At 44.6% G+C, this 19,321-nt stretch overlaps 1 protein-coding gene across 9 annotated transcripts in view; it reads left to right on the top strand.

Moving 5' to 3' along the window:
- Positions 1-19,321, top strand: part of Csmd2 (CUB and Sushi multiple domains 2) — a 566,560-nt gene that overhangs the window by 277,245 nt on the left and 269,994 nt on the right. For 8 of the 9 annotated variants that reach the window (XM_063236032.1, XM_063236031.1, XM_063236030.1 and 5 more), the window contains exons 7-10: positions 4,221-4,298; positions 9,233-9,320; positions 10,008-10,132; positions 18,645-18,766. In XM_063236032.1, coding sequence (XP_063092102.1) covers positions 4,221-4,298; positions 9,233-9,320; positions 10,008-10,132; positions 18,645-18,766 — 413 coding nt within the window. The remainder of the gene's footprint in view (positions 1-4,220; positions 4,299-9,232; positions 9,321-10,007; positions 10,133-18,644; positions 18,767-19,321) is intronic. The other variant, XM_063236033.1, reaches the window with a different exon arrangement.

The raw sequence follows: 19,321 nt of genomic DNA, 5'->3' as shown, positions 1-19,321 counted from the left end.
AAAGTGCGTAATATATGTGTGTGACTTGCATTTTGTTTGTGACTATTTGTAGTTGTGTGTGAGTGCTTGTGACTATTTGTAGTTGTGTGAGTGTGAGTGCTTGTGAAGACATGAATGTGCATGTATACATGCATATGTGTACACACATATACACATCAAGGGATGGCATTTGAGGGAGACCAAAAACATAAGAGCAAACTCAAGCACTGTCTTCTCCTCACTGCATTTCTGGTAATCAAATTCTCTTTATAGAGAGACCAGTGTTTTGGTGAAATACCACTGGCACAAGGCTAGAGCGCACTTCACAAATGACTGAGTGGACAAAAAACATGAATAAATGCATCCCAGGAATTCTCTAGGTTCTTGCTATTTTTACCCCTCTGCTGACTTTGACCTTTCTTTCTGGCTGGTCCTACTGGTGGTACTCTCTGAAGATTTAGAAGGAGTTCTTCCCTGTCCTCTGATACTGCACCGTCAGTCTGCCCTGATCTGCAGAGCCAGCTCATTAACAGCCATGTTTAGTGACTGATTTCCCTTGGTGCTCCATGATCCAGGATGGTTCCCCCCTCTCTGGGCAAACTGATTAAAAAGATAGTTTGCTGTATAGAGTTCAGGATGTGTCTGCTTCCTGGAATCTCCCAGAATGTAAGGCCCTGGTATCTGGAGGTAAAGGTTTTATGCCACTAATCCTGGTGATGTGAATCTTGCTTACATCTACTCTCTAGGCCAATTGTCAATTTCCATATAGTATGGGCCAGCTGTGGGCTCCACCCACCTGAGCCTGAAGCTGTATCAGTTGGCCTTTTTATACATCTTTTAGGAACTGTGTTATTCATATGAGGAGCCCTGGCCCAGAGTGAAGTGGGCACTGATTCTTGCAGGTTAACATGAAGATAAGTACTCTACCTGTGGATTCTAATGTGTGTAACAGGGTCGTGTGGTACCTAAGGGCATCATGGCTGATGCAGACTCTGAGACACAGCTCAAAGGATTAATCACAAAGTTTATATGTAAATTAAGCATCCTCTAGGAGTATTTTGGCTCTTTTTCTATTGGTTCTCATCACTATAACAAACTCAACCCTTTAGTAAGTACCAGGAGGTGGAATAGGAAGAGCAGTAGTTATCTCTAGTGTGACAATGTCATCAATTCCTAAAAACAGCCCAGTGATTCAGGAGCTACAGTGCTTCTGGGTTACATAGTTCTTCCCAGGGACTAGTAGGGAGGATGGACTCAGAAACTATGATTCCTTCCAGGGCTTGAGAGGGGAGAAGGGTGAGGGGCTTTTCCTCAGTTGTGAGGAGAGGGGAAGAGAGCAACAGGGAGACCATAAAGACCCTGACTCCACCCCTACTTCTTAGCCAGATGCTGAGTCATCTCTCCAGACTAACCTCAGAGGGGCTGCACTGGGTTCTAGGGACTTCCACCTTATCCCCACCTCCCTGGAACATCAGTGACAATAGCTCAAAATGTTCTCATGGTGCTGGGGCCTCTCTGCTTTTCCTAGGGATGATTAAATCAGTGGGATTTTTTTCCCCTGTTGCACCATATTAGCTAGGTTTGAATAATGCATGTTTCCCTACTAATGCCCTTTTTTTTGATAATGGGACCACAGTAGTGTTCATTGGAAATTTTCCTGCTGGCTACACACCGAGAGTAATGCACATTTATAAAAGAGGGTGAATATGTGCCAGAAAACTATGAGTCTGTGGCAGTAACTGAATTTTATCAGGCATTCTGCTTAGACTGTGACTGGCCAAGGGGACCCTTGGTGAACCTTTTGTTTAGCCACAGTGGGGAGACTGGGAGAGTCCCAAGCACACCTGACTGCTATGGGCTTTACTTTGGGGGTTGGCATGTGTCATAAATCCAGCCTGAGTTCTCAAGGTCTAAACTAGGTAGAGGACAGGTGCTGAGAGAGATCAATTTTGCCTCTGGAGTTGCTTGGAGACAAGGTTACAGATAAGAAGCAGGGCTAAGCCTACAACCAGTACTAAACCACTTTGAGCCCCAATTTTATTTTCTCGCAAGATAGTGCAATAAATATGGTCAAGGTTGCTGAAAGTTTAATGACCAAATGAGATGATTATTGAGGGCCCAATACACATGTACCGTGTACTACTCTAGGCATTGAGGATACAGCAGTAAATACAAATGTTTGTTTTCATGGAACTTACTTTGCATTAAGGAGGGACAAAAATAATCCCATAAATGATGGAGTATGTCATAAATTTGGGAAGGTGAAGTAGAGAGGAGACAATATACCTGGGGTCGGAGTTGTTTTAAGAGTGGAGGCCTCTATGAAGAAGTGATTTTTGCACAATTTCTTCAAGAGAAAAAGGCAGTTTTTCATACATACAGTTTGTTGAGGGGCAGCATTCTAAGGAACTTACATTCTTATGCAATATGCCTGGCATATTGTAGGAACATCAGGGAGGCCCAAGAGGCTGCAGAAGAGTGATCGAGGTCAAGGAAAGGGCCAAGAAGGTCTTGGGGAGAGCAGATTGGTCCTTGTGGGCTGTTTTAAAGACTTTGGTTTTTACTCTAGGAGAGAAGGGTTGCTGCTGATGTTTCAAGCAGAGTTGTAGCATGGTCTGATTTATGTTTTTGCAGTATCCATCTGGCTGTTGCGCTGAAAACAGATTATATGGGGGCAAGGGTGGAAGATGGGCAGCCATGGCAATAAGAGGAAGGTATAGGAGACCAGTGTTATAGACATGGAAGTTGTGGGAAGTGGTTGTATCTGGTATATAGTTGGAAGGATTTGCTAACAGATCATATGTGAGGGTGACAGAGAGGAGCCCTCATCAGATGTGCCTTGTCACAATTGTCACCATTGCCGGGGATCAGTCTTAACAAGGCTGAGTCAGCAGACAAGGGTCAGCTGCAAGATTGCTAGAATTGGATTAAATCCCTGGAGACCAAAACAATGCCTGGAGCGACAGGGAAGCCAGGCTAAAGGAGGTTGATAGGCACAGAAGAATGCATAACCTTAGGAATTTTTGTTGTTAAGTTCTGACTTTACCTTTTGTGTACTGATTGGCAAAGTCCTAATGAGCTGCAGACTGGACTGAGTTCAAATGTGTGTTTAGTCCATTAGGTACCCACCTGAGCCAGGCTCCATTCTTCAGTGACCCCCAGGACTCATCTTTCTTTGTCCATAATGGACTGGCTGATGAAGGTCAGGCCTGATTGGGCCATTTGGGTCTGCCCCATGTCTCTCGTCCCCCTAGACTAGCTACATTTCTAACAGTGATGGCAGAGCTACCAGAGAGCATACCTGATATGATCTTCTAGCCATTGGACAGGTCAAGGTCTTAAAATTTCACATGGCTAAGCCCAAAATCAAAGAGTAGGGAACTATACTCCACTTCTGTAATAGGAGGAACTACAAAATTACATCCCAAAGCATATATGGATCTAGGGAGGGATGAAAATTTGGGGTTATACTCTTAATCCACTGCACCTTGTCAGGGCTGGCTCAGAAAATTAGACAGGCAGATTTTCCAAAGGAGCAGAAGTGCAGGGGTGGGGTGAGGCTATCCTTTAGCTAGCTTTTCATCTTTGCATTGCTGTAACAAATACTTGAATTAAGTCAACTTAAAAGGAAGAAAACATTTATTTTGGCTCAGTTTTGGCAATTGGAGCAGATGATCAATTGCTCCCATGTTTCTGCACCTGTGTTGAAGCAATACCTTCTGGCTAGAGCAGGTGGGAGAAGAAGCTACTCACCATATGGCATCTGGGAAACAAAAGTGAAAGGAAGAGAAGGGACTAGGGTCCCAGTATCCCCTTCACAGCCCCAGTGACCTAATCTCCTTCCACTAGGCCCTACCCCTTCCCAATAGTACCACAGTCTGGGGGACAAGCCTTCAGTACAGAGACCTTTGGGAGACATTCCTGATCCACATCATAGTAGGCTGCAAGCTCTCATGAGAAGTTTGCTGTAAAGTCTTAGGCTCCTGTGAGAGGCTGCTAGAGAAGTCTCAGAGGCCACCAAATGCCTCTTCTACGGAGATGGCCTCCACAGAAGCTCTTCCATGTCTTGGGTCCATGCTACCCTTGAATGGTACCCTTGGTATAGCCCTGCCCAGACCTGGCTTGGAACTGGCTTGGACCTCCACAGAATGTCCCTAGGCAAGAGAGGGAATCATTCAGGAATCATTATCTCTGATCACAGAAATCAATTCAACCTGGCTTTCTTCTTATCCCCCCTCTAGTCAAGAAGCAAATTGAGCTGAAGTCTCGGGGTGTGAAGCTGATGCCTAGCAAAGACAACAACCAGAAGACATCTGTGTGTAAGTGTCTGCCTGTCTGCCCGCCCGCCGGGCCTCGTGCTCTGGTCAGACCCGCCGGTGCTATGACAGCGGGGAAGCCAGGTGATGCTGGATGAATTCCCTTCACCCCTGCTTCCCTCCATCCCAGGCTGTGTGCATGGACACACTGACGCAGTGGACTACAAGCAGCCCTGGGTCTGTCCTTGGCCGTCTCCTCCTCCCATTGTCCTCCTTTTCCCTCTTATTTCCTCACTTCCCATTTGAACTGCAGTCCAGGGAGTCATTACTGCTACATTTCTCTCTTTATTTTTGCTTTCAAATCACTTCCACCTGCTAAGGTCCTTTTTCTGGCTCCTTTTGTAGGAGTCAATAACCCTAGGCTGGGGTGCAGGGGGTTGCAATGGCAAGGACCCAATTTCAGCTCCCAAGGCCAGATTGGGAAGAAGAGGAAGGGACATGCTGAGTAACCTCCTCCAAGCGTCCTGGACCTGGCTGGGCAGAGAGAGGATTAGAGGAGGCAGGGGCCCTGCCTCTTGGGATGAGAGAGAGGTGCTGGGTCTCTGCTTGGGCATGGGGAAGATTTTATCTTCTCAAGAACGTGTTTCTATTACCATTGTTTGGGGGATTAAAAGAGATCTGGCACTGAGGAATGATCTGGAATGTCTCTCAAGGAAACACCTAATGAGAATCTAGGCTCAAGGGGCTTTTGAGTGAGCACACAGAAGGTGTGGATGGGATAAATTCTGGGCCCTTGCAGAAGTCTGGATTTAAGAGCAGATAGGATTTTCTAGAAACCCACCATTTTCTTTCTGAAGGCAACTGCAGGGATTCTGCCAAGTCCCCATGACTGGCCTTCTGGTTTCTCTCACTTCTCTGTCCCTTTTCTGTTTCTCTTGTCCTCTTCCTCCCTCCATGTTTTGCTCCCTCTCTCCTCCCTTACACCTCGCCACCTTTCTTCTCTGTCTGTACCTACCAGCCTTCCCACCCTTGCCCATCTCCTTTGATCCATCTCAGCTCTGTGCATTCCCTTTTCTTCAGCTGCTAGAAGTACTTAATGAGGAGTGGAGGAGAGCAGCCGTCAGGTCCTCAAGCTGTGCTGGTGGCTGCGACCAGGAGAGAGTTTGGGGTAGAGACAGCTAAGTTCTGGTTTGCATGCCCAGTTTGTTCAAGTCCTCTGAATAGGGTTGGTACCATTGACTATTGGGTGTTGTTGGAGATCTTCATTTAAAGATCCTAGATGGCAAAAGTCATCCAGGAGATCCTGTTTCTAAACAGGACTAGAGATTCAAGGGAAGGGACAAGAACTAGAAGAGCTCAGGATTCTGCTGAGAAGGCTCAGTCATAGTCCCAGGCCTTACATTCTTTCTCCCGATAGCCACAGAGACCCCATGGACTGAGACAGGCATGGTTTTATTTCTGAATTCACCTGAAGCCTCCGACGAACTTAAGGGAATGGCCCTTGCTTAAGAGACCAGATATTTGTCCCAATTGTATCTTCAGATAGCCGTCTTACTCCAGTTTCCAAAATATCTGTTTCCAGAATGGGGATTCAAAACTTACTCTCTCTTCCTCCCAAGAGATGCTAAGACAGACCTTCCTGACCAAGGAGGCTCCATGAACCAGCTGAGAAACTGCAGTAGGGCACATTTTTCTGGAGAGAGAATCCTTGGGTTTCATTAACTAATCAGAGATGCCCAGACTTGCTCAGAAAGATGAAAAGTCTAAGAACGTAATGCAATTACTCTTCTAAAAAACACGAATCTCTTTCTACTGACAAGAGGGGTTAATCTCTATTCTAAGATCTCCTTGAGAAATAATGGATATAACTCACACTGCTCAGAGACTGGGAGCCAAACAACTGCAGGTATCTACCCTGAGTGCTCTGCCCCCAAGGCCAGCTGTCCTGAGCTTAAGAGAAGCAGGGGACTCTGTGGATTCCCTTTACCACAGTCCACAAGTCCCATGGACCCCTGACCAATGCTTCTGCTCACCCAGCTATCTGCGTCTCCCTTCAGGAAGGTGCTGCCTTTCCTTGCCATAGGGGCCTGCATAAATATGGATTACTTTTGTTGTTATCCCACTGGAACCAATAGAAAATAAATGCCATAAACAGTAGTGGCTGTTTTTAAACAGATAGTGAAGGCTGGAAATAAAAAGTGGAAATGCCTCTTAACTCCATAGTGAAGACAATAATAAACTGTTCACTGAGACTGAAATTTGCTTGATTCTTTGGGAGCCTTGAAGGCCTTTATGGGACTGTCACCTATCCAGTCTTTCCTGGAAGAGGGTGCTGGCTGGGTGTGGGCTGCATCATGGCTGTTTGTAACTTCCTGGATGGTGCCAGGACCTGGTGATGGGTTGGCTGACTAATGGGGAGCACCAAACCTGCTCTGGGTGTCAGGGATGTGGCTTGATGGGTGGGCATTGTCATGATTCTTCCTCACCCACCAGCCTTCTATTCGCTCCGTCTGCTCTCTGAGCTGTGTTGATACAGAATGAAAGGGCAAGAGAAAGGGGTGCTGAGTGTTCTCCATGTGCCACAAGGGGGCTGTGTGGGTCCTATCTGGTGATTGTCAGGGTCTCTGGGATGGGTGTGGCCCGTGGGCACGTTGGGGAGGTAGGACCTAAAGAAGATGGGTGCTTAGCTGGGGAGACCTCATTAGTTGATCACTGAGGCTGTTTGATGGGACTACCAACACATAAGCCAGTCAGGACAGCTGGGATGGTCACCTCACTGCTTAAGACAAGCTTTCTTTCTGGAGAGAAGGCCCATGATTCCCACCTCCAAACTACAGGAGGACACTATTCGATCTTTCCATTTCTTTCACACCAAGGTTCTCCAGAAGCAAGAGCTTCCTCTGCTGGGAGGATAACACTGCCATCTTATTATACAGCCTGAAGCTTTCTGGGTTGGTGGGGATAGTGGCTTTGTTTAGCTGAGGATGTGAAAGCTTTGAAGATGGAGACTGGGTAGGGAAGAGAATGGGGCAGGGGACAAGCATCAGTGGGAGTGACTGGCTTTCACCAGGCAGTGTGTAGTATTGGAGAAAGGGGGTTTACTCAGGAGGCCTTGTGCATGTTTCCATACAACACAGAGGCTACCTGGCATCTGGCTTGCACTTGCAGTGCCCAAACCCTCAGGTTCCCTTCACTGGCATAACCTGAGCCTGAACAGAGTCTGTATCAGGCCTCCACCTGTAGGAATGAGCTTCAGCCTCAGCAGGTCTGAAATAGGATTCCCCACTAGCATCCATCCACCATCACATCCTCATAGGGCCTCAGGACCAGGAAACCCTGTACCTCTCCTCCTGTCCTAGTCCTCCATGAGCCCTGGGGATTCTTTCTTTACCATATCCATTTTCAGCATCTCCTATCTACTCCTACTGTTAGGTTCTTGACCTGGACATACTTCCTCACTGGCCTCACAGAAATCGGCCTAGCCCTGAGCAACCCAGTCTCCCGGGCCCCTCTGCCCCTCAGAACTCTTCAGCGGCTCCCCACAATATTAAGGATTAGATCTACTCTCTGAAACCTCACCTCCCACTTTGTTTGTCAGTATTTACCTTTTCCACTGTAATCATACCAAGCAACTCTCAGTTGATTTCACCTCATACCTTATACCTGTCTTGCACTGTCTTCTAATGCTGTCGTCCTGTGTCAAACTCCTACCTCTTCAGAAGGTCCATGATAAATGCTGTCTTCTCTTGGTAATGTGAGGCTAGTCCTCCCTCTGAGCATCCTTTTATCACTTCCTCATTATGATTCTGTAGTTCATTTTCATGTTTCATATCTTTAGTGGAAGCTCCTCAAGGGCAGAATTCATATTTAACTACCCTTGGCACTGCCATGGTATCCAAAAAATGTCTTGTATAAAGTAGGTGCTCTATGAATGTTTGTGGTGTGTCTATGCGTGAAAATGAGTCCGTGGGTGTGTGAGTGATGGAGTGCTTTGCACATTATGGGACATCGCATGGATGGGGAGGGACATGGGAAGCTCAGAGACTTCTCCAGATTTTCTCCAACCTCTCATTCAGAGGTTGCAGTGGGAAACCATGGGATTTGTGAATCCGTGAGTGGAACTTCTGGACCACAGCTTCACAAAACCAGGGATCCAGAAATGTGAGAAATTCTTGCCTTAGCAGTATAAACATCCAAGAACAATGGCCAGGCAGGGACCAGAGGCTTGCCTGCCCTCTGTACCATGCATTGTCTGCCACTCCTGGACCAAGCTTGTGCTCTAGCCCAGACAATTGTGTACATAGTTTTTGTAAACAGAACTCTGGTATGGGCTGGTGTCAGATCGTCACACAACCTCCTGGAACCATCACAGGTCCCATCTCCACTCAGTACCCTTGGCCAGTGTGGCCTTGGGAAGGGTGGAAGTGCTCTGGTTACTACTTACTCTCCTCTGCCTTGACAAGTATCTGATGGGAAGAAATATCTATATTTGAACTAAACTCCTTGCTTTGAACGTCAAACTGAAGCTTTCTCTTACATTCTTTACTGTTTCTGATCATGCATTCACCTTTTATTTAACTTTCTTTGAGTCATTTATTCATTTGGGGCTGAGGTTGGGGGGCTCATCTCATCTAGAGTCTCCACCTCAGACCCGAAGTGCAGGATGGGCAGGTCACCAGGGTCTGTGGACAGTCCATCTCTGGCCAGTGGTGTGGGATAAGGAAATTGGGTGGCTATTGTTGCAGAGGGCCTGTCTGGTAGCCCATGTGCTCTTGATGAATTTCTCTTGTATTTTTCTTACAAAGGAATTTGTCAAAAGCAGCTCCCCACCTTGTGCAGCCAGGAAAGCCCAGTCCAGGAGACCCCAGCCATCCCCACAGATTCCCTGGAGCAGGGCTTTGTTCTGTCTGCCTCCACCCCATGCCCTGAGACACTGCCCCAGTTCCTACCTTCCTGTGACTATCCATCTATGTATATGCTGTTTTTTTCCCTTGTAGTAACTCAGGTTGGTGTGTCCCAAGGACATAATATGTGTCCAGACCCTGGCATACCTGAAAGGGGCAAAAGACTAGGCTCGGATTTCAGGTAAGATCTATTTGGGAACTGTTTTGATTACAAGGAGGGCGGGGTGTCCTGACTGGGGGGAAGACAAGGGTTATCTGGCCTTCTTAGAGGTGGAATGAAGAGGATGATACAATGGAGGAGCTGACACGTGCTGGAAAGATGCCTTTGACATTCTTGGCCTGGTCCTTGGGACAGTGTCCATGCAATATAGGGGTGGGGGAGATCTATCAGCAGCCAACATTATCCTGCAAACCTATATAACTCTGTACAAAGGGCCGCCATCTTTGGTAATGATATACCACCAGGAAACTCATATCTGCAATTATTCAAGAGACTTCAGGGCCCCCAAGGTGGTGTATTTTTTTCAGTATCAGACCATCAAGGCATTTTTCCCATGGCCCTCCATTTTCATTACACTTTGTGAGTATCATCCACCCACTCTTAGCTGCCCTAATTGATAGTTATCTCAGAGGATCACTGTTGCTCACAAAGTCACCTTTTAATTCAATCCTAAACCTATTAAATGGTCCAAGAAAAAAAAAGATGAAGAGCAGATGTTCCTTCCAGTGGAGATTGTAAGTGATAAACAGTGGAGCAGAAATTAAGCAGCAAAAGGAGAAATAACCTTGCACATAGGAAAAACCAGAAAAACTCGAGGCTGGAACTCAGGCCCAGGGACCAAGCTCACAGACATACTTTGTCTCCTAGGTTAGGATCCAGTGTCCAGTTCACCTGCAATGAGGGCTATGACCTGCAAGGGTCCAAGAGGATCACCTGCATGAAAGTGAGCAACATGTTCGCGGCCTGGAGTGATCACAGGCCCGTCTGCCGAGGTGAGGACCGTGGGGAAGTGGAGGCTTTGCAGAAAGCTGGGCTGAGTCAGGAGGATGAGCCCAGCTTCCAGTACCTGAGGCCCAAGCTTTCATCCAGACCAGTTCATTTTTCTCCCTTGTTGCTCCCAGGGCTTTAGGTCCTACATTTATGTATTAATAAATGTATTAATTAATAAACCCTCTCTGTATCAAGCCTGTTCTAGGTTCAGGACGTGCAGAGGTGAGGACAACAGACCTGCATAGACTTTATAGTCTGATGGGGAAGGCACATATGAAGCAGATTGCTTGCTTATTGCGGAAAGATATCACAGCCACAAAAGGAGGACACCTTAAATACCTCTATTATAACACACATATATGTCCAAGCCCTCTTTCCCAATGTCCTTGTTTCTTGCCCCCCACTCTGTAATTAGCGTATCTGTCATTTCTGAACCGATGCTTTTAGCTATACTGTAGTGGCCAAGGTATCAAAAGGCTTCTCCATGGGCTGCTTCTACCACCATACCTGGTATCTTGTTCTCAGGGCCCTGCCACTCATATTTGAGGTATCACATGAACCAAGGATAAGCTCGCCTAGTCACTGCAACCCCAACTCCTATTCCCATCAAATAATCATAAAAGGTTAGACCTGAGTGTGTTCCTTCACCAGGTCAGGACAGCACTGCAATAGAGAAGCCCCTGATCTTAATGCCTTAGGGTGCCTGAGTTCTAGGCTACTAAATACCATTAAAAACCAGCCAGGAGTCTTCTGAGGGCCCTTTTTGGGGTCAAGAATTGCTGCCTACTATAAAGTTACACCTGTATCCTTCAGTGTGAGAAGATTCTTTCTTTTCTCTGGAGAAAGAAATTCACTCTTTCTTTTTAATGTACCAACAGGTAATCTGGAGGATACTCATGAAAACATTTTTGAAATAAGTCTTTAATTTATCCCTCCTTACTCAACTCCAAAGTGACTACAATCAGTGACTTATAGTATACTTTGATTTTCCATTAATTTTAGCTGTATTTTTTCAAGAGTTTTGCATGGCTGCTATTTTTCTACAGTCAAACAAAGAATTCTTAGTAGAACTCAAGCAACTGAGCAAATCAGCTACTGGGCCTGTTTTCTTATGTTCAGATAGTACCTTCTCGGCACTGTTTTGTGTTTAATGTGACAGTCAAGTGAAGTTGGAGATATGGAAATACTTTATGAATTGAAGGTGATAGAAGAAAAATATTCTCATGCTAGGATATGGCTTCTACCAGAACAAGGACTTCTGTTTGCATCACCACTTACTACCAGGTCTGGCACACGATAGGTGCTTAATAACAACTTGAATGAATGATTGGATAAATGCATAATTGGTTAGCACACCAACCCATGTGCAGAGAGACAAGGCACTAGCTGTGTGGAGAAGCAGTAAATTATCCAGTCTGAGGACTGAGAGACCCTTGGCCAGCCAATCTTTTTGAAACTGTTTTTTGGAAGCTAGTAGTAGGATCTGCTCTCTCACCACCACCTTTTTCTCTTAGCAATTGTGGTTGTTTCCATGAATATACCCAGGGCAGAGAAGAGCCACTGTTTCATAAAGAAACTTGAAGTTGAATTACATGCTCCTCTTTTTCTGTACACGTGACATTTGCCCTCTTCAAGCTATGTCTAGTGATTTTGATATGTCAAATTGGATTCTGTGCTACACTTTTACTAAGCATTGGACTAAGCTGTCTCACATCTGTGATCTGATTCCATCCTCTGCTGCTGTGAAAGTGTGGAATCACAACTCAAATCCAACCATCATCACTTTCAGTTCTGTATCCGTGGCCAGTTTCTGCAGCCCTTTGAATTTTTTACCTGCTAAATGTCTGTGACACTAGAACATCACCTCATGGCATTACTTTGAGGACCAGAAGAAAGTGCTCAGTTAACAGTGGTGCCAGTGTGAGGTTTAAGCACATGTGTTTAGTTTCACTTGATGCACACGGTTGGTACATCGCTTCCTCAAGCCCTAGAGCAGACATCAGCCTCCAGTGGCCATAGATCCTTTCCACAGCCGCTGTCATGTCCAGTCTTATAGCAGCCACATGATTTGAGTGTCACAAAGACTTTGATCTAGAGCACAACTCTGCCACCTGATAGCTGACTAGACCAGTTTTCACCTTTGGGGGAAGGGGGGGGGTATGGAGCACAGTGCCCTTGTTTGTGAATGGAGAAATGAAAACTTCCCCTGCCTAGTAATCGTGAATTTAAAGAAAATCATGTCATAGAAGGTGCCAATACCACCTGCAATGGAGTGTGAGGTCTTAGCATAGCCTGGCCTCTTGCCTTCCTCTCCCTCTGTTGATCCACTTCCATGGGCCATTGTAGGATGATACAGAAAGGCCAAGGCACTTGGGCTTAGACCAAGATGATTTTTCCTGGGCTTTCCAAAAGCTAAAGGAAAAGATTGGTATTAACTTCAAGGGTCTCTTTATTTTTGGCAGTCCTGAAGCTTTTTCTTTTAAAATCTTTTGATTCTAATTAATTAGAACTGCTATTCTAATTGTGATTTTTAGGAGAGCTTAGGCATACCGTGCTTTAGAATTAAAAAGGGACAAAAGTCTTTCAATTACAAGAAGCCCCACTCAAAAGAAGGTTACCAAAAGATCACATTCTAAAGAGCATTGACCACCATACGTAGTGGTATTGTTTTCCATCTAATGCATTTAAAATATGATTTGGGCTTAAGTATTCATTTTTCCATAAAATTAATTCTACTAAGACACAGGGCCTGGCAAATAATAGGTTCTCGATAAATGTTTAAGAACTACCTGAATAAATCAGTGATTGAAATGAAAGAATAATATGGAACTGTGCCTTCATCTTGGAATTGGAAATTAGGTATTCATAAAGCTTGCTTTCTTCCCTCCCACCAGAAGAAATAAAGCCTCTAATTCGACTCCTAGGAAATCTTGCTCATGCAAAGGAGGTAGAGAGCAATGCAAAATACTGGTAAACTAATTCTGTGCAGCTCCACTTAAAAGTGGGATAGGATAGTATGGAACTTTCAAGTAGACCCTAATACTTAGAAATAAACATCTGCAGAAACTTAAGAAATAGAACAGACACAGTGGAGCTTCTCTAGTTAGAGTAAGAACAGACTTGGAGTGTTCCCTCCCCCACCGTGTTTAGCAGCCCCTAAAGCCTGGTAGCCCTAGGGCTAAGGGTATCAATGTTTGTAAGAGGATCAAATTAAAAAAAAAAAAAGAGGACCAAATTAGCAACTAAGAGACCTAGTTTATTCTGGCCACAGTTGGTGCTGATGCAGATGTGAACTGAGTATCAGCTCCAGATGAATTACAGATTCACAAAGTAAATAATTAATAGAAAACTGTGTATTATTTTTCCTTTGTGGCTAAATCTTTGGGTGTTCTTGTGCCTATATATGTGCTTCTGTTTAGAATAAAACCCTTTGTGTGGATAGGGTATCAGTCTTGGAACTCAAAGACCTAAGTTTAAGTTCACACTTGGCTATTAACAAACCACATAGCACAGGGAAAATTATTTAAATGTCCTGAATCTTTTCTGTGGGTGAAACATGGGAAATATGAACTGAACCAGACTAAATGAAATGCTGTGGTAATTGCAGGTGCCTGTTTGGTGGCTGGCTTGGTGGCTATCAGTGGGATCTGCTTCCTACCCCTTAAGCACTGTTGTAGTCAAGAGTGCTATTTCTCTGTCCTCCCACTTCTCTACTCTCTCTGCTCCCTTTCTCTACTTCTCATCTCTCCTCTTTTCCTTTCTGTCCACTCAGGTGGAGACTGAATACTGACTGCAGTAGAATACAGACCCATTGTTCCAACCCTAGGAATGTCCCTTGAGTCTCTTATCTATATGTACTAATGATAAAGTTCCCATTTATTAAGCTATTTATACTTGTCTAAAGTATTACACTGGGCATTTTTCATAATTTCTTTATGAGTCAAGTGGCAGTAACCATATTTCATATTCAGCTAAAGCTTAGAGTGGTCAACCAACTTACCCAAGGGCACAAAACCAGTTGAGCTGAGCCTTAAGTGCTAACTCCAAAGATTCTAGGCTACTTCCCCTGGAAAATTACACCTGGACATCTTTCTGAGCCAATAATGGATGGAACCATGCAAAATAATGCCTCTTCCTCTTCTCCCCTTTTGGTAACTTTTTGTTTTGATATAATTTAAAATTTATAGAAAAGTTGCAATCAATATACAGAGAACCCCCGTACACCATCACCTAGATCTAAACAACTACTTTTAATAAATTAATGGAGAAAAAAGAAGCAGAGGGGTTTTGGAGACATAGGAAAGAACTAAGAGGTAACTGTTTCACAGAGAGAGAAGGGTCAGTGGGGTCAGATACTCCAAGAAGTCAAGTGTAATAGTGATTAAAAGTAACCAGTGGGGTTAAGTGGCTCTGCCATATGTGGAGTGTTTGAGGTTGTCTCTGCAGGGATTGGCAGGGTAGACAAGGCTAAAAAGACTTTTGATTGGGCTGAAGCTTTGATTATGGAAAACCATGAATCTGTGGATACCATGGGACTCAAATGGAAACCTGAGTGATAGAGAGATCAAAGGCAGGCATTGCACCAAGCAGATATGACAGTACAATGCAACTGAAGGTGCTAGTGAATGATCTTAAGGTCCAGACCATGGAGCAAAAGAAGAGTCGGAGAGAATTGAGAGCTGGGAATAAATGTGGGGGCCACAGGGCTAGAGGGACCAAGGATGGGTCACAACAGGAGACTCAAAACTAGAGTCACTTTTTTGGGATCATAGGCAGTGGAGAAGAAATGGATGATTAAATTTATTTTCTGAGAATTAAGACTTTTTCTGTTCCAGGACAGCACAGGCCTGGATGTGGCTACAGACAAAATTGATCTTGTGATGGAGAAAGCTGGAATGTCAAATCTCATGAGCAGGGACTGGCCTCTAAAAGAAGGGGTCACCCCTCTTAGAACAAGAAGAAAAAAGATGAGCATATTAGCAGACAGAGTTTCACATCAGAGAAAGACAGAGGTTGTATCTGCTAAGTGGTTTCTGTTTCCTCCAAGAAGCCTGAGGCAAGGTCATCAGCTGAGAATAAGAGGAGGACAAAGAGAGATGAGGCTCCGAGGGGCATGGAGAAGGCACAAAAGGATCTGAGAGAATGAGATGATAGACCTAAGTGACAGGGTTGCTTCATTTTTTTTGAGATGAGTAATCATGAATTTATAGTGACATCAGTCTTCCTTCAGATGTGAGGACAGGTACGGAGAGCAGAGTTAGAGACTTTTATCCATAATCAATGTGTTCCAGATGCTATTTAGAGGGGGAATTTGCAAAAATTTGTAAAATGACCATAATGGTGGATGATGGTGTCTAAGCTGGGAAAGGACAGAGGGAAGAATGGGAGGGAGCAATGTAGGTCTTAGTAAGTCAAAGATGAGTTCTGGGAGCTCAGAAAATATTTCTGGAGAGAAATACTGGTGGGGGAAGATCTTAGGGACAAAATCTCCACTGTGAAGGCCTGCAGAGGAAGCAATGGCCTGGAAAAGGGCAGAGAGATTTCTGTAGAGGCTGAATTGGAGTAGAAGGCTCTGAAAGATGTTTTGCACAAGGCAGCCAGGAGGTAGGAGGAGGAGGAGCAAAGGAAAACAGTTTGGAAGAGGGTAGGAATAAGATTTGGAAAGAAGCTAGGAGACCAGAGGGACTCTATGCCTCTTGCACTTGGAGTAGGTCCCCTTTTGGGGCAGCCAAAGTGTTTTAAAATGAGAACTGGCCATGGGTCCAGGCAATGTCCTCCTATGGTCCCCCGATACAGTGTCCCCTGTTAAATGGCATGGTCATGTCCCAAAGGATTAAGGAGAGTGGATGCAGAGCCCAGCCATGGAAGGACTCAGAGAAATTTTTTCAGAAGTGTATCCGGAAGACCTTATGGTGAGGAAAGGCAAGCAGAGAAACATAGAGATAGGTTCTTTCATTTCTTCCAACACTGAGCACCCACAATTTTGCCAGTCCATCTGGGTCACAGCAAGAAACTTGCCATCTGTTGGAGGGAACTTGGGAGCTGACTGCTCAGGTAGAAATCCGTCTGTCTGCCTTTAGAATCCCTGACCTTGTCCAGACAGCAGACAAAAAAACTGATGCTCCATTCAGATCCTTTTTTAGGTGCCCCATACTATTTGTAAATTGTAATATTTTAATTAAGCTCCTCCAAGCCTTTAAAGTGGTAAATGCCTTTTTGACCTGTTCTCTCTAATTACCTTCGGCATGTTTCAACAGACTGCAAATACCATCTAATTCCTGGAAACAAGTGCAGGATAAATTGAAACTGGAACTGAGGGCTTTTAGAAGCAAAATCTGCCTTTCCAGAAGAGGTGAAAGATGGTATTGGTAGAGATTTGTAAGGATTTGCTACAGGGCTAGGGTTCTGAAACCACAGATCCTTTTTGTAAAGGTGGGATAGGATCACGGTTTTGGTTTTGATTATCTTACTCAATTTGTTTAGTAATGTCAGTCTCAAATGTAATTGGAAGGAAATGCCTATGTGAAGAAGTAAGAAAAAGTAGAAAGAAGCTTCTTAGCTTTGAGTAAGATCTTGAGCACAGAGAAGGATTATACACATGGCATTGAGTTCATTTGTCCTGGTTCCCCTTTGTGGAATATTGACCATGTCCCAGCCCTGGAATGAGCCTTCACATCCATCACCCTGTATATGTTCATCTTAACCTACATCAGTGAGATGATAGCACTACTACCCTTTCTGACAAATGACGAAGAACAATCAGAGAGGTTTTCTAACTCAACTAGGCTTAATCAGCCAGAAATGGATTTTGATCCAGGTGGCTAAGTTAGTAAGCCCCAGAGGCTGTCCTCCCTCCTCAACTGTGCCGTGCTGCCCCAGAGCCCACTGTATCAAGTATAGTCTGTGAATCTAAGGGTGACTTGGCACAGAATTAATGCTGAATGGAACGGGGAAGGGGGATAAAGCTCTATTCATTATTTGAGCTTATTGCATGAATCATTGTGTGGGTTCAGGGTTGGGAGAAGCAGACCCTTTGCATTCAGGCAGTAGCGAGCCACTGGAGGATCATCTCACAGAAGGATTCAGCTCCAGAAAGGAGGGAGCAGAATGTCCATTGCAATCAGCCCTTCAACACCCTGGTGTCTGCTTGATTGGAACTGTCCTCCTCATTCCTGTTTCCCACACTGGCTATGGCCCTTCCAAGAGGAGAGCTGTGTTAGACATTTTTCTCTCTCCACATTCTGGCTGGCCTGTAATAGGCACTTAATAAATGTGGAATGAATGAGCATAGGAATGAGTGCATGAAACAAGATATTCATTATGTCCAGGAGCTGCAGAATCTGCTTCCCAGAGCCTCCTAGGAGGGGTTTCCTAGGGAAGGTTTATCATGGCCCTGTCCCCACATGGAGCTCCAGGATATTTGCACTCATCAGCAGAAACCAGGTTTGACAGCACTTTCATTTTATATACTTAAGTCTGTTGAGTTTGCTCACTCTTTCTTTACTGTTAGGCATTTTGCCTACAATTAGGATAAATTGCCATGTGGGCAGCGACAGAATAGGCTCATGGAACCCTTTATTAAAATAGCTGCTCACTAACATTGAAGAATAAAGTGGCTAAGACTCAAGCACACATTTTTAAAGAAAGCAAACACCTAGATACAATGTAGTACCTTAACTATGATCAATCACTACTTAATCTAATTAGTTTAGAAGCTATTTTAAAGAGCTTAATTAGATTAAGCCATGATTGATAACACTTTATATCTACTTGAGTACAGCACTTCTTCTAATTCACCTTGAATCTTTATGCTTCCAGTCAAAAGCCTGTTTTGGGCATGAGCTGATGTGAGGAAGGGTTTGGGAAGTACTAGATTGGCACTAAGACCACTGGTGCCTGGCACTGAGTGAGCTGGGGCCTTGGCAACTCCCTTGGGCACAGGCATTTTGAGGCCTGATGAGGTGGTCTTGACAAGAACATCCTAAAATTCTACTTTGGGAGGCTAGTGAGGTTGCAGAGGGTGGGACTGAGGACTAGCAGAATCTTGGATGAGGTCTGACTGCTAGGTAAGCAAATTTGGGTCCAGAGCAGCATTCAGCTGCTTTGGAGACCTGGAGTGCAAATAAAGAAACACAGGCTGGTAAACAAAGCCAAGGCAAGCTGCTTAGTGGTCCATAAGTACCTTCAACCCACCTAGCTTTAGGGCGTCATGCATGGCACTAGTCAATACCTTCTATGTGAAGATGTGCTACTTAATCTTAGGGGACTCAGGGATTCCTTAGGCTGCCTTGGAAAGTAACCAATGCCTCCAAGAAGTAGGATAGGCCATGTAGTATCTGCTCCCAACACTGAGACTTTCCATGACCTGCTGAGAACCATGGGGAAACGGTGCAGGAAGCAGGTCATTTCTGGGGTAGAACCATACAGATTCAACCTCGTAGGGCATAGGAATGGGAGGTGGGAAGAGGAAGTGGACTACTACTAAAAGGCCTGTCTTTCATTTTCCCTCTGCAGCTCGCATGTGTGATGCCCACCTTCGCGGCCCCTCGGGCATCATCACCTCCCCCAATTTCCCCATTCAGTATGACAACAATGCACACTGTGTGTGGATCATCACAGCGCTCAACCCCTCCAAGGTAAGACTCTGGGGTGGGAGTCCTGCAGGCAGGACCATATTGAGACAGCTGGTCTATCAGAGATTTCAAACTCCGAAACTGATAGTAATATCTTCTCCGCAGACTATACTTTTACACTGTTTTCATTAAATACTGAGTAAATAATAGCATATTTATGAAATATAAGCAAGACATAAATAACACCAATACAGTAAACACCTTTGTAGCCATCACCCAGGTTAAGTAAAAAAAGGACTTGCAGTTTCCTTAATGAGGCATGGTCATCACCAATCTCATTCCACTCCCTACACCCTCAGAGGAAGCCATTACCTCAACCGTGTGAATATTATTCCTTTCTCTTTCTTTAGACTTAGTGTGTTTCCTTAAATGCGTTGTTTGGTATGTTAGCATTCTTAATCAACTTCATTCAAAATTTGTGTCATATATATTTTGTTTGTTTGTTTGTTTGTTTAGGTTTTTTTCTGTACCTTTTATTTTGTCATAAATTTTACAACTGTCTTGCCCAAATCCATAACAAAATGTTTGAATCTTCCTTTTAATTATATCAAAGCTGTA

This window comes from Cavia porcellus, unplaced genomic scaffold (assembly GCF_034190915.1).
Source record: "Cavia porcellus strain 051 isolate PalLab524CR breed Dunkin Hartley unplaced genomic scaffold, mCavPor4.1 scaffold_25, whole genome shotgun sequence".
Classification (NCBI taxonomy): domain Eukaryota; kingdom Metazoa; phylum Chordata; class Mammalia; order Rodentia; family Caviidae; genus Cavia; species Cavia porcellus.
This window is presented reverse-complemented; position numbering and strand designations above follow the sequence as displayed.